Source organism: Haliotis rubra, unplaced genomic scaffold, assembly GCF_003918875.1.
Source record: "Haliotis rubra isolate DU_JTF1 unplaced genomic scaffold, ASM391887v1 Scf573, whole genome shotgun sequence".
NCBI lineage: Eukaryota > Metazoa > Mollusca > Gastropoda > Lepetellida > Haliotidae > Haliotis > Haliotis rubra.
This window is the reverse complement of record NW_025767272.1, coordinates 110,443-133,176: the sequence shown is the minus strand read 5'-3', so window position 1 is coordinate 133,176 and position 22,734 is coordinate 110,443. Positions and strand designations below refer to the sequence as shown.

The following is a 22,734-nucleotide window of genomic DNA, read 5'->3' as shown; positions in this document are numbered from 1 at the left end:
CTCTACAATTCAGGCACTTCATGACCTCATCTGTCATTTGTCAACATTTCAGAAACAGTGAGACCTTCTCTGTCTTTTGTCTACATTTCAGACATAGTATGGCGTTCTCGGTCGTTTGTCTACATTTCAGACACAGTATGACGTTCTCTTTCGTTTGTCTACATTTCTGACACAGTATGACGTTCTCTATCTTTTGTCTGCATTTCAGACGCAGCATGACTTTCCCCTGTCTTTTGTCTACATTTCAGACACTTCATGACCTTCTCTGTCTTTTGTCTACATTTCAGACACAGTATGACTTTCTCGGTCGTTTGTCCACATTTCAGACACAGTATGACCTTCTCGGTCGTTTGTCCAGATTTCAGACACAGTTTGACCTTCTCTGTCTTTTGTCTACATTTCGGACACAGTATGACCTTCTCTATCTTTTGTTCACATTCCAGACACTGTATGCCCTTCTCTGTCTTTTGTCTACATTTCAGACTCAGTGTGACCTCTGCCTTTCCTCTACAATTCAGGCACTTCATGAGCTTCTCTGTCTTTTGTCTACATTTCAGACACAGTATGACCTTCTCTGTCTTTTGTCTACATTTCAGACACAGTATGACGTTCTCGGTCGTTTGTCTACATTTCTGACACAGTATGACCTTCTCGGTCTTTTGTCTACATTTCAGGCACAGTACGACGTTCTCGGTCGTTTGTCTACATTTCAGACACAGTACGACGTTCTCGGTCGTTTTTCTACATTTCAGACACAGTATGACGTTCTCGGTCGTTCGTCTGCATTTCAGACGCAGCATGACTTTCCCCTGTCTTTTGTCTCCATTTCAGACACAGTATGGCCTTCTTTGTTTTCCTGAGCATTGCGTTCATGGTAATTGCAACAAAAGGTAAGCTGATTAGTTGTGTTTGTCTCAAATGTGTCAACCTTTGAATGTTTTTCATTTGTTATGACCTACTAATGTAGGAATTCGGGCCCCTCCGTGTCATAGTTCATATAGTCTCCTAATCTTTCTAATACTGTCTGTTACTTTAAGGAAATAAAGAAAATGTAATATTAGTACGATTGCACCTCACTGTGTAACTATCGGTGTGTGGCATTTCATCAAAACCGTTAATATTTTCAGCTGGCCCGTGTTTGGACAACCAGCACTGTTCAGACTGTGACAACACGACGGGACATTGCCTCACTGAGTGTGACACGGGGTACTTTGATCTGAAATGTTTCTCTGTGTGCGATGGTCATTGTAAAGGCTACCTGTGTAATCAATCTGCCGACGGTAGTGGACGGTGCACCGAAGGTTGTGTGCCAGGATATCAAGGCCAGAGATGCAACATCCCATGTGACAGTCCAGGAGGTAACTGTACAGCATGTCCAGGTGGTTGTGATGGAGGATATTGTCAGCTGGGCCCATCCTGTGTGTCTGGATGTGTAGACTCCTACTACGGGAATAGCTGCTACAACACATGCAGCACTAACTGTCGTCGGAATCCTTTCACCCTAGAAGATCAGTCTTCAGTGATGACACAGAGTGATTGTCACAGGAAAAGTGGTGAATGTATCTTCGGATGTAAACATGGTTGGCATGGCCCACGATGTTCATCTCAGTGTAAGTATTCAGCTGGCACGGTAGAGTAGCCTAGTGGTTAAAGCGTTCGCTCGTCACGCCGAAGACACGGGTTCGATTCTCAACATGGGTAAAATATGTGAAGCCCATTTTTGGTCTTCCCCGCCGTGATATCGCTGGAATATTGCTAAAAGCGGCATAAATCTAAACTGATTCACTCATATAACCGAAATACTGCCGAGAGGGGCACTAAAAAGCAAATAGAGAAAAATACTGTTTCCTCCTGGAACATCTTCTACACGTAACTGTTAGATTATCATCGGTGCTATCATCAGTGGCACATGAGTTTTATCTTGAAGATATGATCAATGGTATCCTCAGTTGTATCGTCAGTGATATTAACAGTGGCGTCATCAGATGTATCATAAGTTATATATTAGGTGATATCATCAGTGATATCATCAGTTATATAGGTGATATCATCAGCTGTATCATTAGTTATAAAGTGATATCATCAGTGATATCATAAGATACATAGGTTATATCATCAGTGATATCATAAGTTATATAGTGATATCATCAGTGGTGCCATAAGTGATATCATCAGTGATATCATAAGTTACATAGGTGATATCATCAGTGATATCATAAGTTATATAGGGATATCATCAGCTGTATCATAAGTTATATAGGTATATCATCAGTGATATCATAAGTTATATAGGTGATATCATCAGCTGTATCATAAGTTATATAGGTGATATCAGTTACATAGGGAATATCATCAGTGTATCATAAGTTATATAGGTAATATCATCAGTGATATCATAAGTTATATAAGTGATATCATCAGCTGTATCATTAGTTATAAAGTGATATCATCAGTGATATCATAAGTTATATAGGTGATATCATCAGTGATATCTACGTTATATAGGTGATATCATCAGTGATATCATAAGTTATATAGGTGATATCATCAGTGATATCATAAGTTATGTTGGTGATATCATCAGCTGTGTCATATGGCATGTGTGATGTCATCAGCTGTATCATAAGGCATATAAGTGATATCTTCAGGTGTATCATAAGGCATATGTGATATCATCAGCTGCATCGTAAGGCTTATAAGTGATATCAGTGTATCATAAGGCATATAAGTGATATCATCAGTGGTATCATAAGGCATATATGTGACATCTTTAATGGTATCATAAGCTATGTAAGTGATATCTTCACTGATATATATGTTATGAAGCATGCCACAAATACTCCAGATTATTTTCCATTGGTTTGCACATCTATGTTTGCCAGATGATCGCACCGAAACCATCAAGGCCATGCTGACTGTGGGACTACCGACAACGGCGATGTTTGTAATCATATTGGCTATTTGCTGTCGGTTCTGCAAATGCAGGTGCTGTCGACGGTAAGCCTGGGATCTAGTTCCTGATGATATCCGAATTGAAGCAGTAAGTTAACCTTAGAATCTATACGGAGAAGCATCGAGTGTAGAACCAACAGAAAATTAATATGTTATAATAGTAAAACCTGTGATTTAAATAACTAGTTTTACAAACAAAACAATAGGTTTGGTTTTGGTTGTTGTTTAACATCGCAATTAGCAATATGGACCAGACAAACCAGTGATCAAAACCATGAGCATCGACTTTCACATCGACTTAGGATACGATGACATGTGTCAACCAAATCAGCGAGCCTGACCATCCGATCCCGTTAGTCGCCTCTTACGACAAGCATGGGTTGCTGAAGACCAATTCTAACCCGGACCTTCACGCGTTATCAAACAAAACCCTCGGAGAGTAAATATTAGTGCAGGTACATACTCCAGCATCAATAGAATGACCATGACAGTATAATACAATGGTAATGATAATAACGTCAGTGATAATATATTACCAGCCAGCAAGTGTTATCAAGCGTCCAAATTAGCTCTTAGGTTGGATCGTCACGATATGGCTGAAATATTGCCGATGTGACGTTAAATATTAACTCACTCACTCACTCTTAGGTTGGATATCCGTGTTGGAAATGTTATCTTCAGACAATGGTAGGGGCGGTGGGGTGGCCTAGTGGTTAAAGCGTTTGCTCGTCACGCCGGTTCGATTCCCCACGTGGGTACAATGTGTGAAGCCCATTTCTGGTGCCCCCGCCCTGATATTGCTGGAATATTGTTAAAAGCGGCGTAAAACCATACTCACTCATATAATGATAGTTTCTCGAGACATGCGCTTGTTCCCTTCATAAAATCGTCCAGAAATTCCCCTATTGGAAAGGTTCCATAGTACTCTTGGATCCAAGCGTATCTAATTGTAGCACTTGCAATCTACTGCTTACAGATAGTAACATATTCTTGACAACTACCCTTTGTCCGAAAATCTTATGAACCTCGAGTGATTTGTACCAGAAACATTACATTGTCTTACAGCACATTACATAACACTAACAGCATCGCATTGTCCTTCACACCAAACCAAAGTACTCAGGGGCGGTGGGGTAGCCTAGTGGTTAAAGCGTTCGCTCGTCACGCCGAAGACCCGGGTTCGATTCCCCACATGGGTACAATGTGTGAACCCATTTCTGGTGTCCCCCGCCGTGATATTGCTGGAATATTGCTAAAAGCGGCGTAAAACCAAACTCACTCACTCACTCACCCTATGGGAAACTTGTAAATATAAATATGGCTTATGTTTCCTTGTGAAAAATGTATTAACAGTTTTCCCTAACATCACAGTGGCAGCCAAGCAGAACCTGCCTGGGACAACAGCGGGAGGAGCCAGGACTCGGAGTGGTCGCTTGAAGCTGACCAGTGTCACTCAAGGATGGACCAACAAGAGCATCATAGGAACCAAGGCGTAGGATGTGAGATGTATGATGTAGTGTACAGCTCTCCTGAAGAAGGACCCGTCTCAGATAGACTTGAGCTGCATGGAGGGATCAGCTCTCCTGAAGAAGGACCCGTCTCAGATAGACGTGAGCTGCATGGAGGGTACAGCTCAATTGAAGAAGGACCCGTCTCAGACAGACGTGAGCTGCATGGAGGGTACAGCTCTCCTAAAGAAGGACCCGTCTCAGACAGACGTGAGCTGCATGGAGGGTACAGCTCTCCTGAAGAAGGACCCGTCTCAGATAGACGTGAGCTGCATGGAGGGATCAGCTCTCCTGAAGAAGGACCCGTCTCAGATAGACGTGAGCTGCATGGAGGGTACAGCTCAATTGAAGAAGGACCCGTCTCAGACAGACGTAATGTAGCGTACAGTTCACCTGTATATACAGGCGGGGCAGCTGTGAGATATATATCTCCAGTTCAGGGCAAACGCGTCTACTGAGTCGACACAAACATTGCAACATTCCTCCTAACAAGAGATACATTTTGTTTGATCGGTATTCTAGAAGATCCTGAGTCAAAAGGTGCCAATTAGCCTGTTGTTACTACTTAATTCATCCTCATTGTTCATTGGCTTCATCACCTGTGCTATTGTTGGTCTAAGTCCCCTACTGGCCTGTTACAGTAATGTTCCACTTGTTATTCAATTACCTGCTGTTGTTTATGTAAATCTGCTGCTTGTCTTAACATACCATGTATATATGCTCCTCACCGTTTGGTTGTAGGCACTCTTATCTTCATAACGATGCAAGAATCTACATCGAAACGTTGCTCTATGCAATAGATCAAGAAGTTGTTACCCGTGAAGATCTGGGTTGGAATTGATCTTCAGTAACCCATGTTTGTCGTAAGGGGCGACTAGCGGGATCGGGTGGTCAGGCTCGCTGACTTGGTTGACACATGTCATCGGTTCCCAATTGCGCAGATCGATGCTCATGCTGTTGATCACTGGATTATCTGGTCCAGACTCGATTATTTACAGACAGCCGCCATATATCTGGAGTATTGCTGAGTGCGGCGTAAAACTAAACACACTCACCCAAGAAGTTGTCATCCATAAAGTTGTATGTTTCATTTTGAAGAGACACTCTCTATTTCCTGAACAGATCACATCCCAATTTTGTTTCTGTAAAAATAAACTTTGTTTGATTCTTAATGTACGCATGTTCGATGTTTCAATTTCTCTAACGTCAAATAAAGTGCCTCCTTGAATACGAGGCATATACTTTGATAGGTACTGGTAGGCACAGTGAGTGGAGTGGAGTGGAGTGGAGTGGAGTGGAGAAGAGTGGAGTGGAGTGGAGTTGAGCGGAGCCGAGTAGGGAGTGGGATGTGTAATGTAGTGTAGTGTAGTGTAAAGTAGTGTAGTGTAGTGTAGTGTAGCGCGGTGTGGTGTGGTGTGGTGTGATATGTGTAGTGTAGTGTAGTGTAGTGTAGTGTAGTGTAGTGTAGTGTAGTGTAGTGTAGTGTAGTGTAGTGTACTGTCGTGTCGTGTCGTGTCGTGTCGTGTCGTGTCCAGTAGTGTAGTGTAGTGTAGTGTAGTGTAGTGTAGTGTCCAGTAGTGTAGTGTCCAGTAGTGTAGTGTAGTGTCCAGTAGTGTAGTGTAGTGTCCAGTAGTGTAGTGTGGTGTGGCGTCCAGTAGTGTAGTGTAGGATAGTGTTGTGTAGTGTAGTGTAGTGTCCAGTAGTGTGGTGTAGTGTAGTGTAGTGTCCAGTAGTGTAGTGTAGTGTAGTGTGGTATAGTGTAATGTAGTGTAGTGTGGTGTAGTGTAGTGTTGTGTGGTAAGGTGTGGTGTGGTGTGGTGTCGTGTCGTGTCCAGTAGTGTCCAGTAGTGTAGTGTCCAGTAGTGTTCAGTGTCCAGTAGTGTAGTGTAGTGTAGTGTCCAGTAGTGTAGTGTCCAGTAGTGTGGTGTAGTGTAGTGTTCAGTAGTGTAGTGTAGTGTCCAGTAGTGTAGTGTAGTATAGTGTTGTGTAGTGTAGTGTAGTGTAGTGTCCAGTAGTGTAGTGTAGTGTAGTGTCCAGTAGTGTAGTGTAGTGTAGTGTAGTGTCCAGTAGTGTAGTGTAGTGTAGTGTGGTATAGTGTAATGGAGTGTAGTGTGGTGTAGTGTAGTGTTGTGTGGTAAGGTGTGGTGTGGTGTGATGTGGTGTGGTGTAGTGTAGTGTGGTGTAGTGTAGTGTGATGTAGTGTAGTGTAGTGTAGCGTAGTGTAGTGTAGTGTAATGTAATGTAGTGTGGAGAGTGGTGGGGATGGAGGCAGGATGGGGTGTTTGGTGTAGTGTAGTGCTGTGAGTGGATTGTGGTGTAGTGTAGTGAATACTTAGTGTAGTGTAGTGTAGTGTAGCGTGGGAGAGTGAAGTGAGGATGGGGTGGGATGGGGTGTGTAGTGTAGTGTAGTGTGTGGAGTGGAGTGGAGTGGAGTTGAGTGGAGCGTAGGGTTGTAGTGTAGTGTCGTGTCGTGTCGTGTCGTGTCGTGTCGTGTCGTGTCGTGTCGTGTCGTGTCGTGTGAGAGTGTCCAGTAGTGTAGTGTCCAGTAGTGTAGTGTAGTGCAGTGTCCAGTAGTGTCCAGTAGTGTAGTGCAGTGTCCAGTAGTGTAGTGTAGTGTAGTGTCCAGTAGTGTAGTGTAGTGTAGTGTAGTGTCCAGTAGTGTCAGTGTAGTGTAGCGTCCAGTAGTGTAGTGTAGTATGGTGTAGTGTAGTGTCCAGTAGTGTAGTGTAGTGTAGTGTCGTGTCGTGTAGTGTCGTGTAGTGTAGTGTAGTGTAGTGTCCAGTAGTGTAGTGTAGTGTCCAGTAGTGTAGTGTAGTGTAGTGTAGTGTCCAGTAGTGTAGTGTAGTGTAGTGTGGTATAGTGTAATGTAGTGTACTGTGTGTGTGGTGTAGTGTAGTGTTGTGTGGTAAGGTGTGGTGTGGTGTGATGTGGTGTGGTGTGGTGTGGTGTGGTGTGGTGTAGTGTGGTGTAGTGTAGTGAAGTGTGATGTAGTGTAGTGTAGTGTAGTGTAGTGTAGTGTAGTGTAGTGTAGTGTAGCGTGATGTAGTGTAGTGTGGAGAGTGGTGGGGATGGAGCGGGATTGGGTGTTTGGTGTTGTGTAGTGTAGTGGATTGTGGTGTAGTGTAGTGTAGTGTAGTGTAGCGTGTAGAGTCGTTGGGGTAGAAGGGTGGGATGGGGGTGTAGTGTAGTGTAGTGCGTGGAGTAGGTGGAGTGGAGTGGGAGTGGAGTGGAGTGAGTTGAGTGGAGTGGAGCGTAGTGTAGTGTAGTGTCGTGTCGTGTCGTGTCGTGTCGTGTCGTGTCGTGTCGTGTCGTGTCGTGTCGTGTAGTGTAGTGTAGTGTCCAGTAGTGTAGTGTAGTGCAGTGTCCAGTAGTGTAGTGTAGTGTCCAGTAGTGTAGTGTAGTGTCCAGTAGTGTAGTGTAGTGTAGTGTAGTGTCCAGTAGTGTAGTGTAGTGTAGTTTCCAGTAGTGTAGTGTAGTGTAGTGTAGTGTCCAGTAGTGTAGTGTAGTTGTAGTGAAGTGGTGTCCAGTACTGTAGTGTAGTGTAGTGTAGTGTGGAGTGTTATTGGGAATGGGGTTGGATGGGACGTGTGGTGTAGTGTTGAGTAGTGTAGTGTGGAGAGTGGTGGGGATGGAGCGGGATGGGGTATGTGGTGTAGTGTAGTGTAGTGTAGTGTAGTGTAGTGTAGTGTAGTGTAGTGTAGTGTAGTGTAGTGTAGTGTAGTGGAGAGTGGTGTGTTGTAGTGTGTGTAGTGTAGTTTAGTGTAGTGTAGTGTATTGTAGTGGAGTGGAGCCAGGTGAAGTGGAGTGGAGTGGAGTGCAGTGGAGTGGAAGTGGAGTGGGTGGAGGCGGGTGTAGCAGCATGCCCGTCGCGTCATCGCGTAGCGTCAGTGTCGTAAATGTAGTGTCCCAGTGTGTAGTGTAGTGTCCAGTAGTGTAGTGAGGTGTAGCGTAGTGTAGTGTAGTGTCCAGTAGTGTAGTGTAGTGTAGTGTAGTGTCCAGTAGTGTAGTGTAGTGTAGTGTGTAGTGTAGTGTAGTGTTGTGCTGGTGGTGTAGTGTGAGTGTGTCAGTAGTGTAGTGAAGTGTAGTGTAGTGTAGTGTAGTGTCCAGTAGTGTGGTGTAGTGTGAGTGTAGGGTTGTGTAGTGTAGTGTAGTGTAGTGTTGTGTAGTGTAGTGAAGGGTAGTGGCTGTAGTGTAGTGTAGTGTCAGTAGTGTAGTGTAGTGTAGTGTCCAGTAGTGTAGTGCTAGTGTCCAGTGTCCAGTAGTGTAGTGTAGTGTAGTGTCCAGTAGTGTGTAGTGTAGTGTAATGTAGTGTCCAATAGTGTAGTGAGGGGTGTGGTGCTAGTGTCCAGTAGTGTGGTGTGAGTGTGAGTGTCCAGTAGTGTGAGTGTAGTATGGTGTGGTGTAGTGTCAGTAGTTGAGTGTAGTGTAGTGTGTAAGTGTCGTGTGAGTGTCGTGTAGTATGGTGTAGTGTCCAGTAGTGTAGTGTAGTGTAGTGTCCAGTAGTGTAGTGTAGTACGGTGTAGTGTAGTGTCCAGTAGTGTAGTGTAGTGTAGTGTCCAGTAGTGTAGTGTAGTGTAATGTAGTGTCCAGTAGTGTAGTGAAGTGTAGTGTAGTGTCCAGTAGTGTAGTGTAGTGTAGTGTCCAGTAGTGTAGTGTAGTATGGTGTGGTGTAGTGTCCAGTAGTGCAGTGTAGTGTAGTGTCGTGTCGTGTCGTGTAAGTGTAGTGTAGTGTCCAGTAGTGTAGTGTAGTGTCCAGTAGTGTAGTGTACTGTAGTGTAGTTTCCAGTAGTGTAGTGTAGTGTAGTGTCCAGTAGTGTAGTGTAGTGTAGTGTCAAGTGTAGTGTAGTGTAGTGTAGAAGTAGTGTGAGTAGTGTAGTGTCCAGTAGTGTAGTGTAGTGTAGTGTAGTGTCCAGTAGTGTCCAGTAGTGTAGTGTAGTGTCCAGTAGTGTAGTGTAGTGTAGTGTCCAGTAGTGTAGTGTAGTGTAGTGTAATGTAGTGTCCAGTAGTGTAGTGAAGTGTAGTGTAGTGTCCAGTAGTGTAGTGTGAGTGTCCAGTAGTGTAGTGTAGTATGGTGTGGTGTAGTGTCCAGTAGTGCAGTGTAGTGTAGTGTCGTGTCTTGTCGTGTAGTGTAGTGTAGTGTAGTGTAGTGTCCAGTAGTGTAGTCTAGTGTCCAGTAGTGTAGTGTCCAGTAGTGTAGTGTAGTGTCCAGTAGTGTAGTGTACTGTAGTGTAGTGTAGTGTAGTGTCCAGTAGTGTAGTGTAGTGTAGTGTCCAGTAGTGTAGTGTAGTGTAGTGTATTGTGGAGAGTGATGTGGGTGGGGTTGGATGGGGTGTGTGGTGTAGTGTAGTGTAGTGTGGAGAGTGGTGGGGATGGAGCGGGATGGGGTATGTGGTGTATTGTAGTGTAGTGTAGTGGAGAGATGTGTAGTGTAGTGTAGTGTAGTTTAGTGTAGTGTAGTGTAGTGTAGTGTAGTGGAGTGGAGAGGAGCGTAGTGGAGCGGAGTGGAGTGTAGTGTAGTGTAGTGGAGTGTAGCGTAGTGGAGTGGAGTGGAGTGGAGCGTAGCGTAGCGTCAGCCATCACTTGTCACTTGTTGCGTCGTGTCGTGTAGTGTCCAGTAGTGTAGTGTAGTGTCCAGTAATGTAGTGTAGTGTCCAGTAGTGTAGTGAAGTGTAGCGTAGTGTAGTGTAGTGTCCAGTAGTGTAGTGTAGTGTAGTGTAGTGTCCAGTAGTGTAATGTAGGGTAGTGTTCAGTAGTGTAGTGTAGTGTCCAGTAGTGTAGTGAAGTGTAGCGTAGTGTAGTGTAGTGTCCAGTATTGTAGTGTAGTATGGTGTGGTGTAGTGTCCAGTAGTGTAGTGTAGTGTAGTGTCGTGTCGTGTAGTGTAGTGTCATTGTAGTGTAGTGTAGTGTCAGTGTCCAGTAGTGTAGTGTCGTGTAGTGTCCAATAGTGTAGTGTAGTATGGTGTAGTGTAGTGTCCAGTAGTGTACTATAGTGTAGTGTCGTGTAGTGTCGTGTAATGTAGTGTAGTGTAGTGTCGTGTCCAGTAGTGTAGTGTAGTGTCCAGTAGTGTAGTGTAGTGTAGTGTAGTGTAGTGTAGTGTAGTGTCGTGTAGTGTAGTGTAGTGTAGTGTCCAGTAGTGTCCAGTAGTGTCCAGTAGTGTAGTGTCGTGTGGTGTCCAGTAGTGTAGTGTAGTATGGTGTAGTGTAGTGTCCAGTAGTGTAGTGTAGTGTCCAGTAGTGTAGTGTAGTATGGTGTAGTGTAGTGTCCAGTAGTGTAGTGTAGTGTCCAGTAGTGTAGTGTCCAGTAGTGTAGTGTAGTGTAGTGTCCAGTAGTGTAGTGTAGTGTACTGTAGTGTAGTGTCCAGTAGTGTAGTGTAGTGTAGTGTCCAGTAGTGTAGTGTAGTGTACTGTAGTGTAGTGTCCAGTAGTGTAGTGTAGTGTAGTGTCCAGTAGTGTAGTGTAGTGTAGTGTAGTGTAGTGTCCAGTAGCGTCGTGTCGTGTAGTGTAGTGTTGTGTCCAGTAGTGTAGTGTAGTGTGAGTGTCCAGTAGTGTAGTGTAGTGTACTTTAGTTTAGTGTCCAGTAGTGTAGTGTAGTGTTGTGTCCAGTAGTGTAGTGTAAGTGTAGTGTAGTGTCCAGTAGTGTAGTGTAGTGTAGTGTAGTGTGAAGAGTGATGGGGGTGGGGTTGGATGAGGTGTGTGGTGTAGTGTTGTGTAGTGTAGTGTGGAGAGTGGTGGGGATGGAGCGGGATTGGGTATGTGGTGTAGTGTAGTGTATTGTAGTTTAGTGTGGTGTAGTGTAGTGTAGTGTAGTTTAGTGGAGTGGAGTGGAGTGGAGTGGAGTGGAGCGTAGTGCAGTGGAGTGGAGTGGAAGTGGAGTGTGAAAAGTAGTAGAGGGTAGGGTGGGATGGGGTGTGTGGTGTAGCATGTGTAGTGTGGAGAAGTGGTAGGGATGGAGCAGGATAGGGTGTGTGTGGTGTGTAGTGTAGTGTAGTGTAGTGTAGTGTGTGAGAAGTGGTAGGGATATGGCAGGGATAGGAATTGTGTGTGGTCTAGTGTAGTGTAGTGTGAGAGAAGTGGTAGGATAGGCAAGGATAGGCTGTGTGGTGTAGTGTAGTGTAGCGGAGTGGAGTGTAGTGTGGCGTAGTGTAGTGGAGTGGAGTGTAGTGTAGTGTAGCGTAGCGTAGTGTCCAGTAGTGTAGTGTAGTGTCCAGTAGTGTAGTGTAGTGTAGTGTAGTGTAGTGTCGTGTAGTGTAGTGTAGTGTAGTGTAGTGTAGTGTCCAGTAGTGTCCAGTAGTGTCCAGTAGTGTAGTGTCGTGTGGTGTCCAGTAGTGTAGTGTAGTATGGTGTAGTGTAGTGTCCAGTAGTGTAGTGTAGTGTAGTATGGTGTAGTGTAGTGTCCAGTAGTGTAGTGTCCAGTAGTGTAGTGTGAGTGTAGTGTAGTGTAGTGTAGTGTCCAGTAGTGTAGTGTAGTGTACTGTAGTGTAGTGTCCAGTAGTGTAGTGTAGTGTAGTGTACTGTAGTGTAGTGTCCAGTAGTGTAGTGTAGTGTAGTGTCCAGTTAGTGTAGTGTAGTGTACTGTAGTGTAGTGTCCAGTAGTGTAGTGTAGTGTAGTGTCCAGTAGTGTAGTGTAGTGTAGTGTAGTGTCCAGTAGTGTCGTGTCGTGTAGTGTAGTGTAGTGTCCAGTAGTGTAGTGTCCAGTAAGTGTAGTGTAGTGTTTGTAGTGTCCAGTAGTGTAGTGTAGTGTACTTTAGTTTAGTGTCCAGTAGTGTAGTGTAGTGTTGTGTCCAGTAGTGTAGTGTAGTGTAGTGTCCAGTAGTGTAGTGTACTGTAGTGTAGTGTGAAGAGTGATGGGGGTGGGGTTGGATGGGGTGTGTGGTGTAGTGTTGTGTAGTGTAGTGTGGAGAGTGGTGGGGATGGAGCGGGATGGGGTATGTGGTGTAGTGTAGTGTATTGTAGTTTAGTGTGGTGTAGTGTAGTGTAGTGTAGTTTAGTGGAGTGGAGTGGAGTGGAGTGTAGTGCAGTGGAGTGGAGTGGAGTGGAGTGGAGTGGAGTGGAGTGTGAAGAGTAGTGGGGGTGAGGTGGGATGGGGTGTGTGGTGTAGTGTAGTGTAGTGTGGAGAGTGGTGGGGATGGAGCGGGATGGGGTGTGGTGTAGTGTGGTGTAGTGTAGTGTAGTGTGGAGAGTGGTGGGGATGGACCTGGATGGGGTGTGTGGTCTAGTGTAGTGTAGTGTGGAGAGTGGTGGGGATGGAGCGGGATGGGCTGTGTGGTGTAGTGTAGTGTAGCGGAGTGGAGTGTAGTGTGGCATAGTGTAGTGGAGTGGAGTGTAGTGTAGTGTAGCGTAGCGTAGTGTCCAGTAGTGTAGTGTAGTGTAGTGTCGAGTAGTGTAGTGTAGTGTCCAGTAGTGTAGTGTAGTGTAGTGTCCAGTAGTGTAGTGTAGTGTAGTGTAGTGTCCAGTAGTTTAGTGAAGTTTAGCGTAGTGTAGTGTCCAGTAGTGTAGTGTAGTGTATTGTAGTGTCCAGTAGTGTAGTGTAGTGTATTGTAGTGTCCAGTAGTGTAGTGTACTGTAGTGTAGTGTCCAGTAGTGTAGTGTAGTGTAATGTAGTGTCCAGTAGTGTAGTGAAGTGTAGCGTAGTGTAGTGTAGTGTAGTGTGGTGTAGTGTCGTGTAGTGTATAGTGTAGTGTAGTGTAGTGTAGTGTGGTGTAAAGTGTAAAGAGTAGTGGGGGTGGGATGGGATGGGGTGTGTGGTATGTAGTGTAGTGTAGTGTATAGTGTGAAGAAGTTGTGGGGGTGGGGTGGGACAGGGTGTGTGGTGGTGTAGTGTAGTGTAGTGTAGTGTAGTGTAGTGTGAAGAGTGGTGGGGGTGGGGTGGAATGGGGTATGTGGTGTAGTGTAGTGTAGTGTGAAGAGTGATAGGGATTGGGTGGGATTGGGTGTGTGGTGTAGTGTAGTGTAGTGTGGAAGTGATGGGGATGGGGTTGGATGGGGTGTGTGTGTAGTGTAGTGTAGTGTAGTGGAGAAAGTGGTGGGGATGTAGCTTCAGGATGGGGTGTGTGGTGTAGTGTAGTGGAGTGGAGTGGGCATGGCATGTAGTGTAGTGGTGGAGTGGAGTGGAGTGGAGCGTAACATAGCATGTGCCGTAGTGTCCAGTAGTGTAGTGTAGTGTGGCGTAGTGTAGCGTAGTGTAGTGTAGTGTAGTGTAGTGTAGTGTAGTGTAGTGTAGTGTCCAGTAGTGTAGTGTAGTGTCCAGTAGTGTAGTGTAGTGTAGTGTAGTGTAGTGTAGTGTAGTGTAGTGTAGTATAGTGTAGTCTAGTGTCCAGTAGTGTACTGGAGTGGAGTGGAGCGGAGTGTACTTTAACTATAATAGTTCAGGGCGAAAGTGTGTTTTATTACACTATACATGGTGGTTGAGCGAACTGTATTTCTTAATTCACGAGATATGTTTTCGTGGTAATGTATGCATAACAACTAAAGAAAATGGTGTTCTTAACCTACATTTTTGACCTAGTAACAATTTGTGAGGATATGTACTCCGCTTATTGGTGACGCAATGGGTCGCGTCGCCATGGAGACACGTGTACTAATAAACAATAATTGGCTAGTAATATCCCTCTACAGTGACCATGTCACGCCCACGGGCTTGAACATGACGAAAATCTGCGCCCCCACCCACCCTCGCCCAGTCACACAAGTATGCACGCCTATAATTTGAAAATTAAATGAATATATATTTGTTTAAAAAAATGAAGTTGAAGTTGAGTTTTTGAGTTGGGTTTTGCGTCACATCCGCACTATTCGAGCCATATAGTGACTAGAACAAGTTTGCATTCATAAACATTGTAAGTACATACTCGGAATGAGTTTTATTTCAGAAACCTATCAAATTTAATGGCAGGCAATTTGTTAGTCACATTTGACAGGTACAATTTATGGTACAGATCAACTCCCCTCAGGTAGTTCACTATCAGATGAGCGCTCACGCGTAACAGTAAATTGTTCCGATAATGTGTTTGTACGTACTTTTGTCAAGGATTCATAGGCAGGCTACCCGCCGTCGCCACATGTAGAACGCGTAGAAGAAACGTGACGACATAGCATTGTTCATGACGTCAGGTCACCACGACAAAGTGATATTTTGTTTCGTATGAAAAATATGAACCCCGATATTTTATCCCTCGTAGGTAATAAATGTGTATAACAATATTGCAACGTCATAGTTAAGAATAGGGACGGGTCGTGAAGTCAGCAATGTTCTGAAACAAAAGGATTTTATTTCAAGTGCGTTTATTCGTAAATAAATAATAGTTCATGTTAGTGAACGCTATGTATCTTAGCTATCTTTTATGAAACCATTAAATTCCTATTTTTTTGGTGGTGAATTCCTATTATTATGTAGAAATCTATGAATATCTATACATATTCAGTATACCTTGATCTCATATATATATACTGAAACTTAAGTTTCCCTTGGGACGTTATGTTTCTGCACCAATGCTTTCACAAACAATTCAATGTTTGTATCAGAATTCAGAATCACTGAAAAAAAACCTCTTAGGTATGTTTTCTAAATTGTATCCACTCTTTGTTCTCTTTCATAACAAAGCTAAGGCATCATTCATAATTGTTATTAAATGGTGTTATTTGTCAAACAACGAAAACATAATTCAATTATTTGAAGAAAAGTATTCTACAGTTCACAGAGTTTGAAAAATGTTCACACTCTTTCACTTATACACCAACTCATTTGTTCATGTAACGAAGATAGCAGACACAAACAATTCCTATAAGGTTCAATTTGTTTTTAAACTTCAAAGGATTTCAAAGAGACTCCGTTCCTGTTCTTAATGTAATACTCCTTACAACTTTATGTAGTATTTAAGTTGTATCGTGATATATCGTCTCTTGTGGTGATACATCGATGTATCATAGACCCTTGCGATATAAATATCCTGATATATTGTCTAAATGTGTTTTGTATCGATGCACTCGTATCGCGTAGCTGACGATGCAAACGTCGATATTATCGATGAATCGTTACACCACTACATTATATAGTGTTACGGTTACATAATTTGCCGTGACAAATGGTTTAAGAATCCCCTTTGAACCAGCCAAATAGAACACAGACAAGTCTAAAATATTCAATAATAAATTGAACAAACAATGAGCAAGCTACAATGAATGGCAATGCAATTGAGTCACAAATATAAAATATTGGGTCACAAATATAAAATATCAACTCACATTTGACATTTACAGTGAGAGCAGATATACTGATTGAAGGTTGTAAACAATGACAGCAGTTGAACAGACAGGCACGGTCGGTCTTGCAATGATGATCAGACGATGACGTTTGGCTCAAAAGCGGGCCGATGAATTGCAATCTAACTCGAAAACTAATAAACATAAAATACTCAATGAAACGCTGATCATAATCAAAACATCATACCCACTCCGTGAGGTTTTAGCAGAATTTTTGTCCTAAAAATAAAAAAGTTATTTAACAATCTATCATTAAAATATTGACACAGTTCACTATTTGTTACGAGGGAAGAGTGCAGAGAAAGGGACAGCCAGGTGTTCGAGAACGGATGGAAACGGCACAGCACAGGTTAATGAATAAATAACTTGTCTGTGAACGTGCTTCTCAAACACCTGGCTGTCCCTTTCTCTGCACTCCTCCCTCGTCACAAACAGTGAGCTGTGTCAATATTTTAATGATAGTTGAACAACTTTCTTATTTTTAGGGCAAAATTCTGCAAAATCCTCAAAGAGTGGGTATAATGTTTTGATTATGATCAGCGTTTCATTGAGTATGTTAGGTTTATTAGTTTTCGAGTTAGACTGCAATTCATCGGTCCGCTTTTGAGCCGAACGGACTGTATGTGAAAAGTCCGTGTGTGTGGCACAAGTCAACAACCAGCCTTGATATAGGTCTTACACAGTTCTCGAGCATTCTAGCAAAGCTCTGCTCCATCATTATTATCTCAGTACGATACCGAACCCACGCGTGGAACACACGGCATGATGTCAACACGTATAAGGGAGGCAACTCTGAAACGCTATCAAAATGGTGTGCCGCTACAAATACTATTGCAACTGAACATGATGGGAGATGCGAGCCAAAACCCACACTCAAACCTTTAAATATTGTGACCCATAATAACTATCATTTAATCATACAAATTATAAAAAAAACACACACTCTCATAACAATAGCTGGAATAATGCCTGTGTGACGTAATTCAACTCAACTTATCCAAACATTCCAGTGGGAGTTACATCCCTTTTTTCAAACGCCATTAAAATGGTGGTTGTGGCAATGTCATTCGCTTAGAGTGCACGTTTCAGATTCTAAAGTTCGGACATGTTTACAATCAGCTGACAAAGGCGCACCCCTTCACAATAATAGACCCAACCAGTTGTGACGCGGTTACGCAATGCATTGGTATTCACTTGATCAGGTCAAGCTGAACAACCTGTAAGTTCACACTCCGGCACAGCGATGATTTGTGCTATGCTGGCTTGCCGCATGGAACTCTGGGTAGGAGAGTGCTGTAAGTTCTGATTCTCTAACAAGGCCTACTGCTGAATCAATGCGGTATCATCAACGGATTTAACTGTAAAACATGTTTCTGCGTTGGACATACACTTTCTGCGTTTCTGCAATGTTGTCGTTGAATTTCTTACGTTGGTCCAACAATAATTTAACATAAAGAACTCTGTTCTTAACTGTTAACTTTTACAAGATGTGTGTATGTGTGTCTTGCGCTCCTACGAGCAGACGACGCCATGTTAGGATCGACACAGGCTGATTTGCATATCACATGACCGGACTTTTTTTCTCTTGTTTGTAAACAAACGCGCATGATCGTAAATCAAAAGAAACTGGCCTATTGGAACCTTGTCGGTGAGCTCTTCATATTGTTTTGCATTGTTATATAGGTATTCTTCTGCAACTGTGACAGTAAGGTTATGGCAATACATATTTCTACTTCAAAATGACTGTATCGCTTGCTGTCAGTAGGGCTTCTGCGACAGCACGTGGAGCCGCACAGCGCATGTAAACAAACGATCATTACGCAAATCAAAATAGTGTTACACTTTTTAGAAACTTTTCTCAGGGAAAGTATGTCATTTATCAAATATGTTTGATATGATGTGTAGACTCATCAAATATAAAAATAGTTAAGAAATAAGTACATTATATTGAATGGACTGTGCAAGATGCTACGGGCCCTTGACAGAGATGCTACGATGACAGAACCGAGCTCTGGGTAGAGAGTGCCCCGGAGCGTGCTGTGTCGTCTAAAAGTAACATCTGATACTGACTGTGTCCTTTCACAAAGTGAACATTCCATCTAAACCAATGAAATAATTAAAGTTTTCAAATAAACAATGAATTTAAATGCTCTACTTACCAAATTCAACGCACAGTTCCTCACGAACAAGTGTAATCCCATCCTCGGGTATAGTTACGACCACTCTCCACTATACCCTGGATGCATCCACGGCTTGGCCCGATAATTTTATTACCTCTCTTGGCTGGCTTTTTATCCAATCATGTGTCTATGCTTGGACGTTGAGCGAACCATTCACAACTCACTTTCGCTTCAATTATCTAACCGTTTAAACTTGGCAACACAACTGATGCAGAGGTACTCTGAAAGAGGTAGAAGGAGTTCTTTTATACATTTTTGTAAAGTTACAAATCTGTCAATTTGTCAGTGTTATTTCCGCAACAATCTGAGTATCACTGCGAACAAACCTTCGCGACTGCGACCGCTATCTTTAATGAGGAATGCAGGTTAACACCCAGAAGACCGAGATTGTTGTTTTCCGAAACGGTGGCAAAGTTCGGCCTGATGAGATAGTGATGTATAATCATGACGTCATTGACGTCCAAGATAGTGTAACATATTTAGGTATTGTATTGAATTATAACAATAAGTTTACAAATGCACAAAAACAGATATCTTGTCAAGGTAGAATGGCCTCATTTGCTCTTAATAATAACACACGGTCCTTGTATCTTAATCCTCAAACGATGTTGTCTGTTTTCGATTGCTATGTTGGAAGTGTTTTGAGCTATTCGTCTGAAGTAGGGTAGTGTGTGTGTGTGTGTGTGTGTGTGTGTGTGTGTGTGTGTGTGTGTGAGAGAGAGAGAGAGAGAGAGAGAGAGAGAGAGAGAGAGAGAGAGAGAGAGAGAGAGAGAGAGAGAGAGAGAGAGAGTGAGTGTGTGTGTGAGAGAGATAAGGCTGAAAATATCGAAAGATTACATTTGGATTATTGTAAACGGTTATTGGGTGTCAAAAATTCAACTTGTAATTGTATGGTTTATGCTGAACTTGGTCGTTATCCTTTGTGCTATAAACGGATGTTCAATATTGTCCAGTACTATATTCTACGTGGGTGTTATGAATATCTATATGATGAGGTGGAAACAAATAATGTTCAGAACTGGGCCTTTCAGGTTAAGAATATTTTAACAACCCTTGGTTTTGGTGATATATGGTATAAACAAGAACTGATTTTCTCCTATCTGCCTGTCATTAAACAAAGACTCATTGATCGTGCTTTCCAGTCTATTGGAAGTCAACTGTCTAGTTTTACTAAGTGTAGATTGTATAAAAATATAATAGATACTTTCACTTTGCAATATTATCTTCAAAAATCAATTCCTGCAATTTATACAAAATATTTGACTAAAATTCTACTCTCTTCACATAACTTATATATTGAAACAGGAAGGTATAATAATATCCACATGAACAATAGAACATGTCTGTCCTGTCCCAGTGATATAGAGGATGAATTCCGTTTTGTATTAAAATGTCCTGTTTATCAAGATTTAAGGAAATTGTAATTTAAGCCTTACTATTGGAAAAACCCATCAGTTTCAAACTTGTCCAGCTCTTGAGTTTCCAAAATGTTAAGCCACTCTGTAATCTGTGTAAATTCCTATTCAAGGCTTCACAGTTAAGACTAACTTTACTGTAAAATGTGTTTGTATGTTCTCCTTTTGTTTGTTTATATATTGTACCAAACCAACCACCCTGTCTGTACTAAGATTGTCTATTTTCATGTTCACAACCGATTACCTGCACAGCTAAAGGTAAATATAGAATTTAATTTAATTGTTGATACTGGCAAGCTCGGATGTAACGGCGGCTTAACTGATTGGCTACTGTGAGAATGCAGAGCCAGCAAAGGGAGGTAATGTAATTATCGGGCCAAGCCGTGGATGCATCCAGGGTATAGTGGATAGTGATTGTAACGTATATCTATCCTGGAGATTATCGAGGATGGTATAATCCAAACGGGCCTCAATTGGCAATTCTGGTCCTCAGCAGGTCATCCAGCCTTAATATAACCCAAACACACAAGCCAAGTTTACCAACCTTCATATTTAATTATTAGTAGCATGGTCTCGAACTCGAACTTTAGAATCTGAAACGTGCACTCTAAGCGAATGACATTGCCACAACCGCCATTTTAATGGCGTTTGAAAAAAGGGATGTAACTCCCACTGGTATTTTTGGAATGAGTTGAGTTGAGCTGCGCCACACAGGCATTATTCCAGCTATTGTTATGAGAGAGTGTTTTTTTGTAATTTGTATTATTAATGATTAAGTGATAGTTATTATGAATGACATTGCCACAACCGCCATTTTAATGGCGTTTTGAAAAATGGATGTAATTCCCACTGGTATGTTTGGAATGAGTTGAGTTGAGTTACGTCACACAGGCATTATTCCAGCTATTGTTATGAGAGAGTGGTTTTTTTTTTGTAATTTGTATTATTAATGATTAAATGATAGTTATTATGGGTCACAATATTTAAAGGTTTAATGTGGGTTTGGGCTCGCATCTCCCATCATGTTCAGTTGCAATAGTATTTGTAGCGGCACGCCATTTTGATAGCGTTTCAGAGTTGCCTCCCTTATACGTGTTTGACATCATGCCGTGTGTTCCACGTGTTTTCGGTATCGTACTGAGATAATAATGATGGAGCAGAGCTTTGCTAGAATGCTCGAGAACTGTGTAGGACCTATATCAAGGCTGGTTGTTGACTGGTGCCACACACACGGACTTTTCACATACAGTCCGTTTGGCTCAAAAGCAGACCGATGAATTGCAATCTAAGTCGAAAACTAATAAACATAACATACTCAATGAAACGCTGATCATAATCAAAACATCATACCCACTCTTTGAGGATTTTGCAGAATTTTTGCCCTAAAAATAAGAAAGTTGTTTATCAAACTATCATTAAAATATTGACACAGCTCACTGTTTGTTTCGAGGGAGGAAAGCAGAGAAAGGGACAGCCAGGTGTTCGAGAAGCATGTTCACAAACAAAGTTATTTATTCATTAACCTGTGCCGTCTCCATCCGTTCTCGAACACCTGGCTGTCCCTTTCTCTGCATTCCTCCCTCGTAACAAATAGTGAACTGTGTCAGTATTTTAATGATAGATTGTTAAATAACTTTTTTATTTTTAGGACAAAAATTCTGCTAAAACCTCACGGAGTCGGTATGATTTTTTGATTATGATCAGCGTTTCATTGAGTATTTTATGTTTATTAGTTTTCGAGTTAGATTGCAATTCATCGGTCCGCTTTTGAGCCAAACGGACTATAACTGGATTTATACATCAGTCTGCCATCGTCATCGTCTGATCATCATTGCAAGACCGACCGTGCTTGTCTGTTCAACTGCTGTCATTGTTTACAACCTTCAATCAGTATATCTGCTCTCACTGTAAATGTCAAATGTGAGTTAATATTTTATATTTGTGACCCAATATTTTTTATTTGTGACTCAATTGCATTGCCATTCATTGTAGCTTGCTCATTGTTTGTTCAATGTATTATTGAATATTTTAGACTTGTCTGTGTTCTATTTGGCTGGTTCAAAGGGGATTCTTAAACCATTTGTAACGGCAATTTATGTAACTGTAACACTATATAATGTAGTGGTGTAACGATTCATCGATAATATCGATGTTTGCATCGTCAGCTACGCGATACGAGTGCATCGATACAAAACACATTTAGACAATATATCAGGATATTTATATCGCAAAGGTCCATGATACATCGATGTATCACCACAAGAGACGATATATCACGATACAACTTAAATACTACATAAAGTTGTAAGGAGTATTGCATTAGGAATAGGAACGGAGTCTCTTTGAAATCCTTTGAAGTTTAAAAACAAATTGAACCTTATATATAATTGTTTGTGTCTGCTATCTTCGTAACATGAACAAAGGAGTTGGTGTATAAGTGAAAGAGTGTGAACATTTTTCAAACTCTGTGAACTGTAGAATACGTTTCTTCAAATAATTGAATTATGTTTTCGCTGTTTGACAAATAACACCATTTAATAACAATTATGAATGATGCCTTAGCTTTGTTATGAAAGAGAACAAAGAGTGGATACAATTTAGAAAACATACCAAAGAGGGTGTTTTCAGTGATTCTGAATTCTGATACAAACATTGAATTGTTTGGGAAAGCTTTGGTGCAGAAGCACAACGTCCCAAGGGAAACATCAGTTTCAGTTTATATATATGAGATCAAGGTATACCGAATATGTATAGATATTCATAGATTTCTACATAATGTTAGGAATTCACCACAAAAAAAATATGAATTTAATGGTTTCATAAATGATAGTTAAGATACATAGCGTTCACTAACATGAACTATTATGTATTTACCAATAAACGCACTTGAAATAAAATCTTTTTGTTTCAGAACATTGTTGACTTCACGACCCGTCCCTATTCTTAACTATGACGTTGCAATATTGTTATACACATTTATAACCTACGAGGGCTAAAATATCGGGGTCATATTTTTCATACGAAACAAAATATCACTTTGTCATGGTGACCTGACGTCATGAACAATGCTATGACGTCACGTTTCTTCTATGACGTTGCGTTCTACATGCGGCGACGGCGGGTAACCTGCCTATGAATCCTTGACAAAAGTACGTACAAACACATTATCGGAACAATTTACTGTTACGCGTGAGTGCTCATCTGATAGTGAACTACCTGAGGGAAGTTGATCTGTACCATAAATTGTACCTGTCAAATGTGACTAACAAATTGCCTCCCTTTAAATTTGATAGGTTTCTGAAATAAAACTCATTCCGAGTATGTACTTACAATGTTTATGAATGCAAACTTGTTCTCGTCACTATATGGCTGGAATAATGCCGATGTGACGCAAAACCCAACTCAAAAACCCAACTTCAA

General features: G+C 42.0%; 1 protein-coding gene across 1 annotated transcript; it reads left to right on the top strand.

Moving 5' to 3' along the window:
- The first annotated feature begins 834 nt into the window (after window positions 1-834).
- LOC124254517 (multiple epidermal growth factor-like domains protein 10) lies at window positions 835-5,267 on the top strand. The gene is made up of 4 exons (XM_046688334.1): window positions 835-890; window positions 1,128-1,610; window positions 2,883-2,997; window positions 4,324-5,267. The coding sequence occupies exons 1-4, from the start codon at window positions 839-841 to the stop codon at window positions 4,916-4,918; spliced, it is 1,245 nt and encodes a 414-aa protein (XP_046544290.1). The 5' UTR covers window positions 835-838; the 3' UTR covers window positions 4,919-5,267.
- Window positions 5,268-22,734: the final 17,467 nt, after the last annotated feature.

What these genes read in the sequence shown, in the direction of transcription:
- LOC124254517 (XM_046688334.1), top strand. Translation starts at nt 839, where the DNA reads ATGGCCTTCTTTGTTTTCCTGAGCATTGCGTTCATGGTAATTGCAACA. An exon ending in CCCACGATGTTCATCTCAGT is followed by an intron (nt 1,611 to 2,882) that starts GTAAGTATTCAG and finishes TATGTTTGCCAG; the next exon opens with ATGATCGCACCGAAACCATC. An exon ending in AAATGCAGGTGCTGTCGACG is followed by an intron (nt 2,998 to 4,323) that starts GTAAGCCTGGGA and finishes CTAACATCACAG; the next exon opens with TGGCAGCCAAGCAGAACCTG.